Source organism: Coenobita brevimanus, chromosome 25 (assembly GCF_032717465.1).
Source record: "Coenobita brevimanus isolate Jiangsu-jjx chromosome 25, ASM3271746v2, whole genome shotgun sequence".
In the NCBI taxonomy this organism is placed as follows: domain Eukaryota; kingdom Metazoa; phylum Arthropoda; class Malacostraca; order Decapoda; family Coenobitidae; genus Coenobita; species Coenobita brevimanus.
In genome coordinates, this window is record NC_136978.1 from 14,606,907 (window position 1) to 14,623,912 (window position 17,006).

Here is a 17,006-nt window from a genome sequence, read left to right on the forward strand (position 1 = left end):
CAAAGGAAAAGGGGAAAAAGAAGTGTGTGGTAATCATAGGGGCATTTGTCTTTTAGTATAATAGGAAAAGTGTACGGTAGGATACTTACTGACAGAGTTAGAGAAAGAACAGAGAAATTAGTTGGAGAAGAACAGGGAGGCTTTAGGAAGGGAAGAGGTTGTGTAGATCAGATATTCATTCTTAGATCTTTAGTGGAAAAGTTTCTAGAGAAGGGAAAGAAGATGTATGTGGCTTTCATGGATTTGGAGAAAGCATATGACAGGGTGGATAGACAAGGATTGTGGAAAGTGTTAAGAATATATGGAGTAGATGGGAAGTTGTTGAATGCTGTGAAGAGTATGTACGATGGTGCGAAGGCTGCAGTGTGTGTGGATGGTGAACTAAGCGAATTTTTCTCTTTGAAAGTTGGTTTGAAACAGGGATGTGTCATGTCTCCATGGCTGTTCAATCTGTACATGGATGGGGTAATAAATGAGGTACAAGGTAGGGTAGTGGATGCTGGAGTGGCCCTGGTGAGAAAGGACAGTGTTTGGAAACTCCCTGTACTGTTGTTTGCAGATGATACTGTGTTGTTGAGTGAAGACGAAGGGGAGCTGCAAGGCTTGGTGGATGAGTTTGGAAGAGTGTGTAAGAAACGGAATCTAAAGGTGAATGTAGGGAAGAGTAAAGTGATGGTCTTTGAGAGAGGTGAAGTCAGTGAATGTACAGAGAGGTTGGATGGTGAGGAATTGGAAAATGTGAGTACGTTTAAGTACTTGGGTAGTGTGATGAGTAAGGATGGAGGTTTGGAGGGTGAAGTGCTTGAAAGGGTACAGCAGGGAAGAAAGGTTGCTGGTTCTTTGAAAGCAGTGATAAGAAACAGGGAAGTGAGCATGGAAGTGAAAAAGTTACTACATGACAGTATTGTGATACCAACTCTAACGTATGGAAGTGAAGCTTGGACGTTGCTGGAAGGACACAAGTCAAGAGTGAGAGCAGTGGAAATGAGTTATTTAAGAGGAGCCTGTGGAGTCACATGGAGAGACAGGCTGACAAATGAGGATATAAAGGAGCATTGTGGTGTGGATGTGGATGTGATAGGAAGCGTTATGAGAAACACACTGAGGTGGTTTGGCCATGTGGAGAGGATGGAGGGTGAAAGACTGACGAAGAGAGTGTATGTGAGTGAGCTGGAGGGGGGAAGAGGGAGGGGGAGGCCGAGGATGAGATGGAGGGATGGGGTGGAGAGGTATATGAGAGAGGGGGGTGTGAGTTGGGAGCAGGGCAGTGAAATGGCGGGGGACAGGGCGACTTGGAGGCGATTTGTTTGTGGCCACCCCAAACGGGATTGAGGCGTCTGGCAATAGATAGATAGATAGACAATAAAAATGTGTCTTCAGGCTTCCTTACCATACTTTCCTTGACTGCCTATATAAGCACCTCTTTTGGTTTGCTCCCTCTTGAAAGGTTCATCTAACAGTAACTCCAAGTGTGTCAGCAGCCTGGATTTCAATGATGTGGTGAATCTGGTTGACTTCTTCCTGAGTAAGAGTGCGCTCCATGTGCCGGTACACAATGCGGTAGCAATGGGAAGTAAGTCCAGTGCGAGGGTGTGTGAACTCATCCACTAAGTGTACCTAGAAAGATGGAGATACAGGCAGTTATACTACATGATAATATGTGATACAATGGGGATAGCAGGTGGAAGCACATCCACTACAAGGGTGTGTACAATGTGACAGCAGGTGGACGCACACCTATTACAAGGGTGTGTGAACTGGTCAATTAAGTATACCTAGAAAGACTCATACAGTCTGATGAAAAGCAACTGATATCTAAATATCAACAATGAGCTGCACGTGCAAAACCAGCATAACCTGATGAACTGGCAGTCCAATACATAGTATTATATTCAAGCCATGTATTACACGTCTAATAAGGTTCACCTCAACCATAGGGATGAGGGGTTTCCAAACTTTAGTACAATACTTAAAGAATGCTCTCCCTCCAACAACGTGTGGAAAACACGTAAGGGTAGGAAGGGATAAGGTATATAATGGGACTTCCAGTACATAGTGACATGTGTATTGTTGGATTAGCAGTAAATATCTAAATGCAGTAACAGAAGTGGTAGTAGTTGAAACCCCAGGATCAGCTGAAACATGAACCCACTCAAGCTAAAGCTGCCCTTTTTCAGCAATTCACCTGCTACCTTTTGGAGGGTACAGAGAAAGCTGAGAGACATTTGTATAGCTGGGCAAAAGAGCTGTACACCTGTACATCAGTGCCACCACATGAAGGTGTCCCTTTCCAGCACCAACCAGACCTAGCATCATCATCATCCAGACCGCTTTCCCAATAATTCAGACTAACTGGTTGTTGTTGTTGTTACTGCTCAACCCTGTTCTGTCTGTTCAAGCTCACCCGCTGACTGTAGGTATGCAACCACCCCTATGGGGTTGTCCCATAGGTTCCCTAGGCTGCTATATTGTGTTTGCATCTTAGTGTGACAACTATGGAATGTGTTTTATAATGTATGGGCCTACTCTACATGCTGGGCACGTGTCATCTGTGATTCTATCCAAACCAGATCTAAACTATGGTCTGCCTATTTTATGAAGCACATTTAGGCGTTGTCCCTCTTGGGAATTTCCTAGGCCGCCTGTCTGCCAAACGTGTACACCTCTCTATCTCATGTCAGCTATTTACTACTTCTAAATGAAGTTTATGTACAGTATATATATATTTATTTCTCTAAAAAGGCTATATAGTGTTATAAATGTCTCTTTTTTTCTTAATAATAACAATGACTTTTTATAAATACCCCATCACTTGGCACAGTTGCTTTCCAATGTTGCCACGCTTGTAAGGGTAGAGTGACCGTGTTAATCCAGGTCATTTCCACTCTGGCCGCCACCTGAGATGGATGCTCCTACTCCTGCTACTAGCTCTCGTGTGCTTCACAGTAGAGAAAAAGAACTTATTTACAACGTAAATAAGTATTTTTTAGAAGAGAAGGCAAACAGAGGACCTATAATTGTTCCCTCAAAAGCTGTTGATTAGGCCTCCTGGGGGGGGGAGAAAAAAAAAAAAAAAAAAAAAAAAAAAAAAGCCTTGACTTTTACCTCAAAGGTGGTGTGGAAAAAAAGTTGAAATTATAGAGAACAAATAAAACATCATACTTTAAGGAGAAAGTCATAGTTATAATAAAAAATAATGTTAGAGAGAGAGTCAGTCAGGAGACTTTTCCTCAAATTCTAATAATTCATGAAACCGTGTAGACTTTTTATAGAAATAAATCTACAAAAAATGCAATTTCTATATGCAGAGAGAGAGACAGAGAGAGAGTGGTGTGCCGGGAGGGATAGTTGTCATTTACACCTTGTTTCTAATCCAATTAAGTTGCCCAGTACAAAGTATGGCAACACTGTGGGACAGGGACTCCCCAGGAGGGACAATGCCCAAACGCTCTTCATAAAATAGACGGACCATAGTAGATGATGAGGGCTAGGTGATGTCCTGCTCTAAGCCTAGCTAGAAGAATGCAATAATCTCTGTTAAAGGACACCTCTGATGGTTGGATGTCAGGACAGGGGGCTTGTAGTACTGTATGCGATCAAGGTGTTGTATTGTCCTGTGTGTGAAGTGAGTATGCAGGTGTTTCATCACACCTAGTGCTGGAATGTCTGGAGGTGGGACACTATTGTAGCAGGTTTACTAATGTTTGTGTGGTGATTGTTTTATTTGCCTAAGTGTGCTGTGTCTCTTCGTTATGTAATGACAGGAGGGGGTTGTATGCTGACAGACTGCTCCACAGCAATGTGTGCCCCTCATATCAAGGCAGTCTCTGACAAGGAGGACTTTAACTTCAGAGTGTAAGTGAGCTGTGGGAGTGATTTTGGTGCAGCCAATGCTGATGCATTGGGCAATGATTTTTATGAACTGGTGATTATTAGAGAGGATGGGAGCCAATGCCAGGGAAGTATAGGACATCACTGATCCAATAGACTAGGGAGATGTTCCTTTTTGTTGCCCAAATTCTGGCCATGTGGATGCCCTGAGTGAACTGAGTCTGGGGTGCATTGCCTCTTGATATCTTGTACATGGTCCTCAACTGGGTATAAACATGAAAACTTATGAAGGAGTGTACAGTACAGTACAGTATTTATAAACCTTTGATTTGTCTACTCTAACTGATTCAATACATAGTCTGTAAGGATATGAGGCAAGTGTTTTACTGTTAAGAAGTCAGGTCTCCATTCCATTTCTCAGTTAATGTTTACTATGCCAAGCAGCTGGTAAGTGGCAGCAACCATCATCCACTCACTTGATTTAGAGGTGCCTACTTCTTCCTTCAATCTTTTTCTGTGTCTGCCCTCCACTCACTTGATATAGAGGTGCCTGCTTCTTCCTTCAATCTATTTCTGTGTCCGCCCTCCACTCACTTGATTTAGAGGTGCCTACTTCTTCCTTCAATCTTTTTCTGTGTGTGCCCTCCTCTTTTCCTGATTCTCCCATCTTTCCTGTCACACTTTATTACTCTTCTTTCCACCTACTGTGGCTTTACACTGAGTGAAAAGCCTAATGATTTCCTGTAATCCACAAATTTTTTTTACAACACTAGTTGGTAAATGGTAACCATGACACCAAATAATAAGGGAGATGTGGCGCCTACTATGGTGCACGTTAACTGAGTGGAGAGATGCAAATGCAGCATTCATTCTGGAACTAAACCTCCATACTTTTCCCATACACCAAGCTGTGGTAATATGCTGTCTATCACATGGGAACATCAGTTCACTGCACAGGATGACCTTGCAGGGATGGCTGCTTGCTGTGGTTTGATGGGTCTGCTCAGCCTGACACACTGGCATTAAAACAACAATGCCAAGCATGGAGGCAATAATCCATCCATCCATCATCCAATCCTGTGCCACCCCACGAGGAGCGCAGGAACCTGGGGATGGGCATGTTGGTCCTGACATTTAAGATGAGAGTGACCAGCCTCACTCATCCCTGAGGGGCATTATGTGAGCAATAAACCCCAACCAACCCTTGGACATAAACCTACACAGGCTCAATCTGATTGGAGCACCTTAATTACCCACTAAACCACCAGGTGCCATTATTTGGTTATATGGTTACCACCCAGCATAGTAAATGGTTTCCTGGTGTACAGGAAACCATTTGGATCGTCACTCAGTGTAGAGTCACCCATAGGCAGAAGGAAGAGGAAAGAAAGAAGGAAAGAAAGACAGAAGAGGGAGTATAAAGTCACTCACAGGCAGAAGGGAAAGGAATGAATGAAGGAAAGAAAGACAGAAGAGGAAGGATGGAAAAGAGGAAAGGGCAGACACCCAAAGCAGCACTACATAGTTTGAGTGGATGGTGAGCGTCCCCAGCTAATCCGAATAAAAATATCTTAACATACTGATGTAAGTAGAGGCAATCCTTCTTATACATCAGTGATGTTCCAAAACAGCACACCTTTTTCCATACATTTGGTACTGTAAATTAGGGGAAAAATGGCAAATCAACCTTAAAAACAGCAGTGGAACTTTTTTTTTTTTTTTTTTTTTTTTTTTTTTTTTTATAAGTGAGCCTAATATATTACACCTTCAATTATGCTGTCCTAATTTGCACTAAACACATTTTGTGCATATACATAAACCACAACCCAACCCAGTAAACATGGGGGGTGGGGGTGGGGAGATTTGACCGGGAAAATTCCCCCACCTTGGATGGGTCAGCCCTCATCCAAGGCCATCCCCCCAAACTTTCACTATCAGACCACATAAACACATGCTCACCCCACCTAGAATATATAAAACACTGACTTTTTGTAGGATTTTGCTCAAACAAATGGTCATATTTCAACAGGGCTAAAATTACATGAAGGGAAATGGTCTGTTTACACATGATCAGCTGACCACGCACACAGAAACACACACCACTCACTGCCTGCCTCTCTTCTCTCTCACTTGTCACCACAACTCACTGTGTACTTTTTCTTCTTTCACCTAGGTTTATTGTTAAAACAAATGGTCATAAATCAACACAACTAAATTATGGGACATGAACTGATCTGTTAACACATGATTAGCTGGGCCTCCACACCCCTCCACCACACACACACACACACACATATGAGACAAGCTGGGGTGGGGGAGGTTGGTGGGATAGGGAGTTAAATAGGGGGTAGGGGAGGGAGGGGGGGATGGAGGGGGAGACATGCCTGACAGTGCTGAGTATGGTGGGGAATGGAGGAGGGATGGGGGGAGAAGAGAGGAGATCAAGGAAGGACAGGGAGAGCCGTGTGCACCACCACATCCCATTCAGACATGCTTGCTTCAAACCTCGGGAGGGGTTGAGTGTTTGGACTAGTGAATCGATGGCTGTTCAGAATGTGGGAATGTTCCCCCATCTCTTATGTTCAGTCTAGTGAATCGTCAATTATCAATGCATCGGGAATCAGGGTATGGGTCTTTGGTACTGACTACCACAAGTTTCACATTATGTCCGTATGGTACTTTTGATACAAAAAGGAGTGAAAATGGATGGAAGAGGGAACTGTAAGAAGGCAAGCCCGACAAGATTGTTATTTTCTCTCCCCTCCCCCCAAACTCTGAAGGTTTGTATCTGTGGCCCTGTAACAATGTTTTTTTCTGGGTAGCAAAAGAATAGCATGGACATGATGGAATCACTGTATAAGACATTCCTCGTTAGAAGTCTGGGAAGATTCCAAAATATCTCACCTGTTTTTTATACAAGGGATGCTTTTGGGGGGGGACAAACTGGCACTGAGTTTAAGTATTAGCAAATGAACTTTACTGGGCAATTTTCTGTAATTATTCTTGACTTAAAAAAAAAAAAAAAGTTGCAAGGTATTACTGTAATCATAACTACTTCACTATGATGATGTATGACAACAGACAATTTTATCTGATTAAAGAACAGCCTGTGGCTGCAAATGGGGGTTACTGAAACTATATCTAACCCTTCCAATTAAGAAGTCTCTCTTACTAAAGTAAAACTGTTTGCCAGTTCCAAGCAATGTATAAATGACGACACCGTACTGAAGAGGTAACAAAAGACTCATCTTCTGCTCCTTCCCCATGAATCCCTCTAGTATTATGATGTATTTCTCAACTGTTTTCTTGCTATCTCCAGACAAATTTATTAAACTATTTGAACAACCTCTTGTAGCCCTCTCTGGTTCAAAGCATCTCTATTCATTCATTCATTCATTCATCATCTAATCCAGAGTTGCCCCATGACAAGCGTAGGAGCCCGGGGCTAGGCAAATTGGTCCTGACATTTAAGATGCAAGTAACCAGCCTCACTCATCCCTGAGTGGCATTATGTGAGCAATAAACCCCAACCACCCCTTGGATATAGACCTGCATAGGGTCAATCTGACTGGAGTGCCTTAATTACCCACTAAACCACCAGGCGCCATAATTTGGTTATCTGGTCACCACCCAGCGTAGTAAATGGTTTCCTGGTGAATAGGAAACCATTTGGCTTGTCCCTCAGTGTAGTCACCCCTAGACAGAAGGAAGAGGAAAGAATGAAGAAAAGAAAAACAGAAAAGGAAGAAAAGAAATAAGGAAGGGGGAAGGGTTGGCACCTGAGAAGCACTACATCATGTGAGTGGATGGTGAGTGCCCCCGTCTACAAAACTGACTAAAACTGCCTGAAGAATGCAAAAATAAAATTAAAAATATGCCACTACACTGAAGGAGCTGCCTGTAATATCTGTTCTATCAACTTCTCTCAGGCTCCTTACTTACCCGCTCAATCAGACTACCACCAACATCCCGCACCAAGTCATAGAAGTCTGCTGGCTCAAATTCAGACTCAGTGGGGATCCAGAAACTGATGTCATTGATGCAGGGGAGGCATTTGCTCACCAACTGGGGGGGGAAAATAATAATAAATAAGTAAAATACAATAAATAAATAAATGAATAAGCACAAATATTTTAAATGATGAGGTGAAAGAAAGAGAGATTATCCAGGTGCTTGAGGGTGCAGAAATGGACATATGTGGAAAAACTGGGACTAAATGGAGAGGTGAGGGTGTGAGAGAGTGGGAGTATGGTTGGGGTATATGCATATACCCAGGAGTAGGTAAGAATGAGAGGAAAAAGAAGGAATATGTATTGTTGTGTCAAAGAATAGGGGGAGTGGCCATTTGCAATTTGCCACAGAGGCATGGGAAATAGTTCCATCTTGTGCAGTGTTTATGATAAATGGGTGCATAAGAGATGTACTGGTATTACAGGTAGACTCCGAGATGATGCTGATTTTGTGTGTGCGGTGTGTCAGGGAAAGCATGGAGATTTGCCAGCCATGAAAGGATTCAACTTGCTGGTGAATCTCTTGTGTGTGGAAGTTTTGTTATTTGAGAAAAAATGTTATGTGCTGGAGGTGGGGCTGGAGCTAGCTCTATGGCTAGAGTGAGAAGTGGTTGGAAGAAGCTCAGGAAGCTGTTGCCTCTCCTGACACTGAGAGGGCTCTTCCTCTGTGCTAAGGGATCTTTGTAAGTGGCATGTGTCAGGAGTGTAATGCTGTATGGTAGTGAGACCTGGGCAGTAATGGAAGAGGATATTCACTTGCTCAAACGTACAGAAATGGCAATAATAAAGTGGATGTGCAGTGCGTTCCTGTGTGCAAGGCCTGGGGGAACTAGGTTTATGACGGAAGGGTTGAGAGGTAAGATGGGATTGGAGTGTATTGGTGTTGTGATGACAAGAGGCAGACTGAGATGGTTTGGGCATGTGAAGAAAATGGGGGATGATAAATGGGTACAGAAAGTGAGAAGTGTGAATATTAGGGGCTGGGTAGCGAGAGGCAGATCAAAAAAGATCTGGGACGAGGTCATTGTGTGTGAGTTTAGGGATAAGGGACTACATAAGGAAGCTGCCAGAGATTGAGCAGCATGGACAGCTGCCATTATGTGACCAAGGCCGACGCATGCAAGCATGTTGGAGCCTTAAACAAAACAAAACAAAGAGATGGATGGAGAATATAAGAGTGTATGGAGCAGTTGGCTCAAGGCATGTGTGGGTAAGATTGAAAGTAAAACTACAAATGTGGGCAATTGTGTGTGTGTGTGTGTGTGTGTGTGTGTGTGTGTGTGTGTGTGTGTGTGTGTGTGTGTGTGTGTGTGTGTGTGTGTGTGTGTGTGTGTGTGTGTGTGTGTGTGTGTGTGTGTGTGTGTGTGTGTGTGTGTGTGTGTGTGTGTGTGTGTGTATGCACCAATGCAAGATTGTGCAAGTAGAGTGGAAGAAGAGTTCTGGACAAATAAGGAAGCATGCATGGAAAAGTCTGAAAGGAATGATAGAGTGTTTTTGACTGGAGGCAAGAATGGAAAAGTAGGGAATGTGAAGGTGGATGGAGTAGTTGGTGAATGGGATGTGCCTGCATAAATGGATGATAATAGCAGTGCTGTAGTGGGCATTTGTGTAGGGAGGTCGGTGATAGCCAATACCCTCTTTAGACACAAAATGATCCACACGTATATGTGGCGAGTTATGAGAAGGATGGATGATGAACTGACTGAATGGAAGGCAATGACTGATTATGTGTGTGTGGATGACAGAATGAGATGGTGTGTAATGGATGCTAGAGCATACAGAGGTTGGGGGAGTGGACTTTCTGACCACCATGTGGTGGTGGCAAAAGTCAAGGTTCAAATGCAATGGAGGAATAGGAGAGAAGGACAGGAGGAAGTAGTTCATACAAGGAGGGTAGAAAAGTGGCAAGAGGATGGAAAAAAGGTGAATATAAGAGAGAAGTGGAGGAACGACTGGGTAAATATAATTCGGAGCAGATGGGGGAGGTGGAAGATGTGTGCAAGATATTCACAAAAGAAATCTGTGCAGAATGTGAGGTGGTGTGTGGGGTGAAGAGATGATGAAAGGGGGTGCAAGGAACAGCATGGTGGAATGAAGAGGTGACACAGGCTGTGGTGCAAAAGAAGAAAGCATATGGTAAGTGAATGGGACGCAGGGACTAGGAGGAAGTTGAAAGACGGAAGAGAGAATTATATGTAGAGAGAAGAGAGAGGTAAAAAGATTAGTAACGGAGAGTAGATAGACAGCCAATGAGGAATTCAAATGGAATTTGAGTGTAAAGTGAAGGAAGTGTAAGAAAATGTTTCGGTAAGAGGTAAAGAGAGTAAAACAGGGTGATAAAGAAGTTAGTCGGGGAGTGAAAGATAAAAATGGTAGACTGCTAGCAGAGAAAAGAGAAAAAGTGAGAAGATGGAGAGAACACTATCAGGAGCCATTAAACATGGAAAATGAAAGTAATGCAAGGATAAGTGGCTGGGGAATGGCCGGGAGAAGGAGGGAGAAGACAGGAAGAAATTAAAAGGATGGAAGCAGTGGAAGCAATGAAGAAAGTTAAAATGGGGAAAGCCCCAGGAATAGATGGAGTGTTTGGTGAAATGCTGAAGCATGGGGGAGGGATAGCAGTAGAATGGATATGGAAGATGTGCAGATTGGCCTGGGAGGAAGGTAGTCCCAGAGGATTGGATGTCAGGTACAAGTATTACCCTGTACAAAGGAGTGTGTGATAATTGTTGGAATGCGAAACAACCACACTCACCGGCCTCACACCTCCTATTGAGCGGGCTCCGCCTGCATACCGCAAGCCCCTTCTGATGATGTCACCACTTGCAATGTAACAAGTGTGTGGGCACACACACACACTAACAGCAATATACAGTAACACTCTCATCCTCTCTTCATAATTTGACGAAAGATTCCAAGGACCAAGCTGAATGGATTATTGGCGTCCTATACACACTATGTATCCAATACACAGACTTCTGTTTAATTACCATTAGGACCCAGTCTGTAACCACATATAAATATGTGGTGTCCCTTGAAGTACTATAATCCTTCTAGTCCCAGCTGACTGCTGCACGCAGCCGCTTTGTTGAGGCACCTTTCTTAGTGAAACAGTCAGCCAGTTGTTGTGATGTATCCACCCAAGACACTTCATCAATCTCCCCTCACTCCAACATGTCTTGTAATACAGCAATATCAATGAGCAATCTCCTGTCTTCAACACTCCTGCAGGAGTAAAGGGTGTCCACCAGACTCTTGTTATTGATGAAACACTTGATCTTGAAATTTCCACATCCAGAGACCTCACGCAATATGTTGGTGAGATATACAGCAGTCTCAGCACATTCTAGCAGCGCTAACGCCTCAGCAGATAAAGTATATTTGACAACCCGCCTGATCTTTCTAGTCTGCCAGTTTGTAATTTCGTTTTCCTTGGCGTGTAATACATCCTCAGAGTTAAAAAGAACAAGCATTTTTGCGTCATCATCAACTACTTCCCATGTGCTAAAATCATTTTGCAGATCCACCCAATCAATATTGCCATCAGAGTCCCTCTTCAAATTGTAGCAGTGTTTGTACTTTCCAGTGGCTTTACCCACCTGACTCACAATCCTTCCGGTTACCAATTTGCACTCTCTGAATGTATTCCCTTTATACGCTCACCAACAGAAACCTTGGGAGGTTCAGTAACTGGAAGAGAAACTGTGGGAGGCTGATCATCCAGAATTGCATAATTTTCCGACTCGTCATCTGGTGGAGTCATTCAACACTTGCGAAGAATCGTCATTAGGCTTCTCCTGGACTACATTGTTCTTCTCATCCCTAGTGATGCCATCCCCAACCATAGTACTGTATATTGTTCTGAGGCATGTGCTAGACACCACACGTGCACTCGCACGTAGACACCACCGTCTCACCAGAATTTGTTTTCCATCTCTGCCTATTACAATTCCAGGGCCATGCCATGCATGACTCTCATTTATTTTGTACAAGACTTCATCTCCATTTTGGATGTCGTTTAAGTCGCTCAAACATATGTTGTGCTGCAGAGCCCTAGCCAAACGTTTCCCCGATTCAGTCTTTATAAATTCTTGTCTTGCTAAATGAAGAGCATTCAAATTGTCCCTCACAATTTTTGATGGCGAGATAGGTTCCAAGGCTGGAGGATCATTTGCATACACATTAGGCAGGCCAGGGTTTTGACCAAAAACAGGTTGGTTAGGATAAAAAACCTGCATTGTTGGTGAGAGCATTTCTTGCTGATACTGCACATGCCAAGGCCACACCCAAGTCACACTGGCTATCAGCCATTATCTTCCAAACAATGTCACCAATGACTGCATTTTGACGCTCACATATGCCGTTGCTCCATGGACTCTCTGCACACGTCGTCATGATCTTGATATTAAAGGCCTCTCCCAATGCTCGCACTTCAGCATTGTTGAATTCACAATCATTATCTGTAAGAATTTTTCAAGGTGCGCCAAACAGAACAATCGAGCTCCGAAATACTCCTTTGATAATGGTGGTTTAACATTTGTCCGCGATTACTATCGCGGTGCAATACTTGGTCGCCAAATCAACAAGGACTAAGAAATAATGCCTTCCTCAAGCTTTCAAATCCATAGCTATGGCTTCATTAAACTTAGATGCCATGGGCAAACTGACTACAGGTCGGGGCTTGGCTCTCTTGTATCTACAACAGACTGTACATGCATCAGATACAGCCTTGATAGCCCGGTCCAGTTCTGAACTTTTAATTCCAGCATCTGTAATAAGTTTGACTAGTTTAGCCGACGTCGGGTGTCCAAACTGCCTGTGAAGCTTCAAAGCCGTTTTGTCTACATAACCCCCAAGAGATGTCAGCACAATCATTTCACAAAACTCTTGGCCTAGTCACAGAGAAATTGGTAGCAAGTAATGGCCTGAAGATGAGGACTTCAAATTAATGATAGTTCCACAAATTCTGACCTGGTCACTTTCAAAATTAATCAGCATTTTTGCCTTCTTCATGGAGCGTTTGCTCAGCAGCAAGGGAATATTGCAGCTCACCACATCAGTCACAGTGGTTGCACGTATATATCCAATGTAGCACGGCAGAGTAACACGTTTGAGGGAAGAAACTGTGACGCCATCAGCGAAAGTAAACATTGAGGATGACTTTTCTTCTACTTTAGCTTCACATTCGTAATCACTGAGCTCATTTAGATAGCAACTGATCCATTCAACTCCACACACAGTTGTAGAACACCCTGTGTCTAGAACAGCACATCCCTTAGATTCTTCTACTAGCATCTGTAATTTACCTCTACTAGTGGCATCCTCCGCATAGCCCATAAATAATGACAGGTGCACTGTTTCAGAATTTTCTTCCCGACTGCCATTATTTTCGTATGCATCCGGACAGTCATGTGGCCAATGAAATCGAGAATCACATACTAAACACCTCGATACCTTTCCATCAAGCCCGAGCGGGTTCTGCCTCCTGCCAGTGGATGAGCGTTGGGAAATTCTAGTAGACACAGTTGAACAGCCATCACCATGACCAGGATCACGTACTGCACCACCCCGAAACAGTGTCCTTCCTCGTCGAGTACCTCTAACATAAAATGTTTCCTCATCCCCGACTTTGTCACTCCAAAAAACTGATACACTCTTCATCTCACTGGCAGACACCAATGCATCGTTTTGCCCACAAATTTCCCCTGCGAAAATAAGATTTAGGGCAGATTTCATATTTTCGTAACTTACCTCAGTTATCACGGACATCACTAGTTGTTGCTCACTATCTGAAAGTCTGCATGAAGCCAGAAGCACAAAAGCCATCAAAGAATTCGGCAGTTACATGTCCTGCTCCGTAAATTTGAAATAAACATGCTCAAATTCTGCCACGAACTTACGAATGTTCTTATCACCAACTCTTCTGAAGTTGTACAACTCATGAAGAGCTGCAAACTGCCAACATCCTTTGTCTGCAAGAAATAAATCGTCTAGTTTGTTCAACAATGTCTGAACACCATTACCTTGTTTCAAATCAGCGGCGTCAATTTCCGAAGACGCCACTCTCGCTCCTTCTGACAATGAAAGGTGAATGGCTAGAGCTTGCTTCTTTTTTGGTAAGTCCATTAGTTCACATCAGATGCCGATGCCCTTCTTCCAACTCTCATAGGCAGAATCATTTTCAAGTTTTGGAGGCCACTTAGTTGAGACACGCCGCCATTATGCTCAAACTACGCTCTGCTACCAGTGTTGGAATGCGAAACAACTGCACTCACAGCCTCAAACCTCCTACTGAGCAGGCTCCGCCTGCAAACCGCAAAACTCTTCCGATGACGTCACCACTTGCAACGTAACAAGTGTGTCCGCACACACACACTAACAGCAATATGCACTAACAATAATCATATGGGCTTTTGTCTTCTTTGTGTAATAGGAAAAGTGTATGGTAGGATACTTGTTGACAGTGTTAGGAAAGTACACTGGAATTAGCTGGTGAAGAACAGGGAAGTTTACGGAAGGAAGAGGTTGTGTAGATCAGACAGTCATTTTTAGGTCTTTAGTGGAAAAATTTCTAGAGAAGGGATAGAAGTTGTATGCGGCCTACATGGATTTGGAGACGCATATGACAGGGTGGACAGACAAGGATTGTGGAAAGTATTACGAATATATGAGTACGGTAAAAGTCCTCCAATCTGGCCACTAATAATCCGAAAATCCCAGTACTCCAAATTTATCAAAATTTTCTAGTCTTTTTTCAAATATTTTTTTTTGCCTTGCCTGCAACTGTTCTTCTCCACTTATAAGCACTTCCAGTGAGTCAAACAATAACCTGTATCATTTTAATTGTTTATTTAATGATCATTTATATTCATGATAACTAATTTCTCCTCAGGGGGTGCCCCCTTCCTACCCATATATACCCAGGGAAGATAGGAGGGGGGACAAAACGAGCTCCACCCACCTCTACCCCAGCTCCCAACCCTCAACCATACCTATCCCACCCAATCCCCTACTTCTCATTCTTAACTGGCAGTTACATCTCAAGCTAACCTCATACTTTACACTCATACAGTAGTCACATTACTAATACAGAAACAAAACACAAGGATATGTAAAATGCATATAATATAACCATGAACACACTACAGCAAGAAATTAATGCATTATAATGTTGACATTAAAACAAAAACGTTAATGATGGCCATCCCAGGCCTCATGCATTGGATGCTTGTGTGTGTGTGTGTGTGTGTGTGTGTGTGTGTGTGTGTGTGTGTGTGTATGTGTATTTACCTAGTTGTGATATACAGATAACGAGCTACACTCGTGGGGTCCCATCTCTTTTCCTCAGTATGTCAAATTTTGCTTTGAACTCATCTAAGTTTTTAGCCTGGACGATCTCTTTGTCCAAGCTGTTCTACGGGTCTATGCAACTTTATGGAAAGCTATATTTCTTGATATCCTTCAAACAACTTGGCTTTTTCAGTTTCATTCCGTGTCCTCTTGTCATTTTCCCATCCCATACAAACAGATCATTTTTATCATTTTTATCTACTGTACTCCCATCATGGCCCTGAACATTGTAATCATGTCGCCCCTCTCTCTCCTTTCTTCTAGGGAAGGCAGATCCAGCTTTTCCAGCCTCTCTCCGTAGGACAGATCTGCCAGGCTGGGGACCATCTTGGTTGCTGTTCTTTGTATTCTCTCAACCTTATTTATATCTTTCTTTTTGTGTGGGGACCACACTACTGCTGCATATTCCAACCTGGGGCAGATCATGGCCACTATCAATTTTTTCATCCTCATCCATGTAATGGAATGCCACTCGTATGTTAGTCAAGAGATTGTAGGTCTCTCTAACTATCTTGTTAATGTGTTTTTCCGGTGACAAACTATCCCAGACCAGTGCTCCCAAATCTTTCTTTTCTCTCACTTTTTGGACTGGTTCATTACCCATCATATAATTCAGTGATGGCCTCTTGGTACTCTTACCCATTTCCAATATTCTACGTTTTTTTGCATTGAATTTCATTTCCTACATCTGGCTCCAATTGTGGATCCTAGTCAGGTCTTCCTGCAGCATTTTAGTCTTCCTCAACTTCTACTCTCCTCAAGATCTTTGCATCATCAGCAAACAGACTTGTATAACTGTTCACTCCATCTACCATATTGTTTACATAAATCAGGAACATTACTGGCGCTAACACCGAGCCCTGTGGGACTCCACTTGTTACTTCCCTCCGTCCGGACATCTTGCCCTTTATTATTGTCCTCATTTGTCTGTCTCTCAAGAAGTCTCTCATTCACTCCAGGAGGTTTCCCTTCAGTCCTCCTATGTGTTCCAATTTCCACCTTAGTCACTTGCAAGGTACCTTGTCAAAGGCTTTCTCTAAATCTAAATAAACACAATCCACCCAGTTGTCTCTCTCCTGTTGTACGTAAATCGCTCGAGTAAAAGCTCAGCAAGTTGGAAACACACAACCTTCCACTTCTGAATCCAAACTGGATCTCAGCCAAGATATTCATCTCCTCCAGATATTTTAGCCATCCGTCTTTCAGGATTCTCTCGCACAATTTTGCGACTATGCTGGTCAGGTCTATAATTTAGGGGTTCTTCCTTGTTTCCTGCCTCATAAATTGGTACAACATTGACCCTCTTCCATTCCCGAGGCACTTTCCCGTCTTCTAGAGAACACACAATTAAATCGTGAATTTTATACGCCAGTTGTTCTCTGCATTCTTTCAGTACCCAAGTAGAGATTCCATCCAGTCCTGGGGCTTTCCTTACATCTTGAGTTTCCAGTAATTCATACACTTCCTGCACTTCCACTTTTATGTCTTTTATCACTACATTTGTAGTCACTCCCTCCCCTTCCACAAAATCTCTTTCTTTAGTGAAAACCAATTGGAAACATTTGTTCATTATTTCAGCTTGCATTGCTGCATCTTTGTAGACCACTCCTTCTACTTTCTGTCTGGTGATTCCTTCCTTTTGTTTCAATTTGCCATTAACAAATCTATAAAATAATTTGTGTCCTTCCTTACATTTGTCAATTATATCTTTTTCAAAGTTCCTTTCTTCCTCTCTAAGTATTCTTGTATATTCTAGTTCTTTTATATTCTTCCTTAGATTTATTATTACCTCTCTTTCTCCATTTGTTCCATGCC

The 17,006-nt window shown here is 42.9% G+C and overlaps 1 protein-coding gene across 2 annotated transcripts in view; it reads right to left on the reverse strand.

The window, feature by feature from the left end:
• Positions 1-1,388: 1,388 nt before the first annotated feature.
• PheRS-m (Phenylalanyl-tRNA synthetase, mitochondrial) overlaps positions 1,389-17,006 on the reverse strand; it is a 127,295-nt gene continuing 111,677 nt past the window's right edge. For both annotated transcript variants that reach the window (XM_080267924.1, XM_080267923.1), the window contains exons 8-9: positions 7,774-7,896; positions 1,389-1,617 (exon numbers count right to left, since the gene is read on the reverse strand). In XM_080267924.1, coding sequence (XP_080124050.1) covers positions 1,450-1,617; positions 7,774-7,896 — 291 coding nt within the window. In that variant the 3' untranslated portion in view covers positions 1,389-1,449. The remainder of the gene's footprint in view (positions 1,618-7,773; positions 7,897-17,006) is intronic.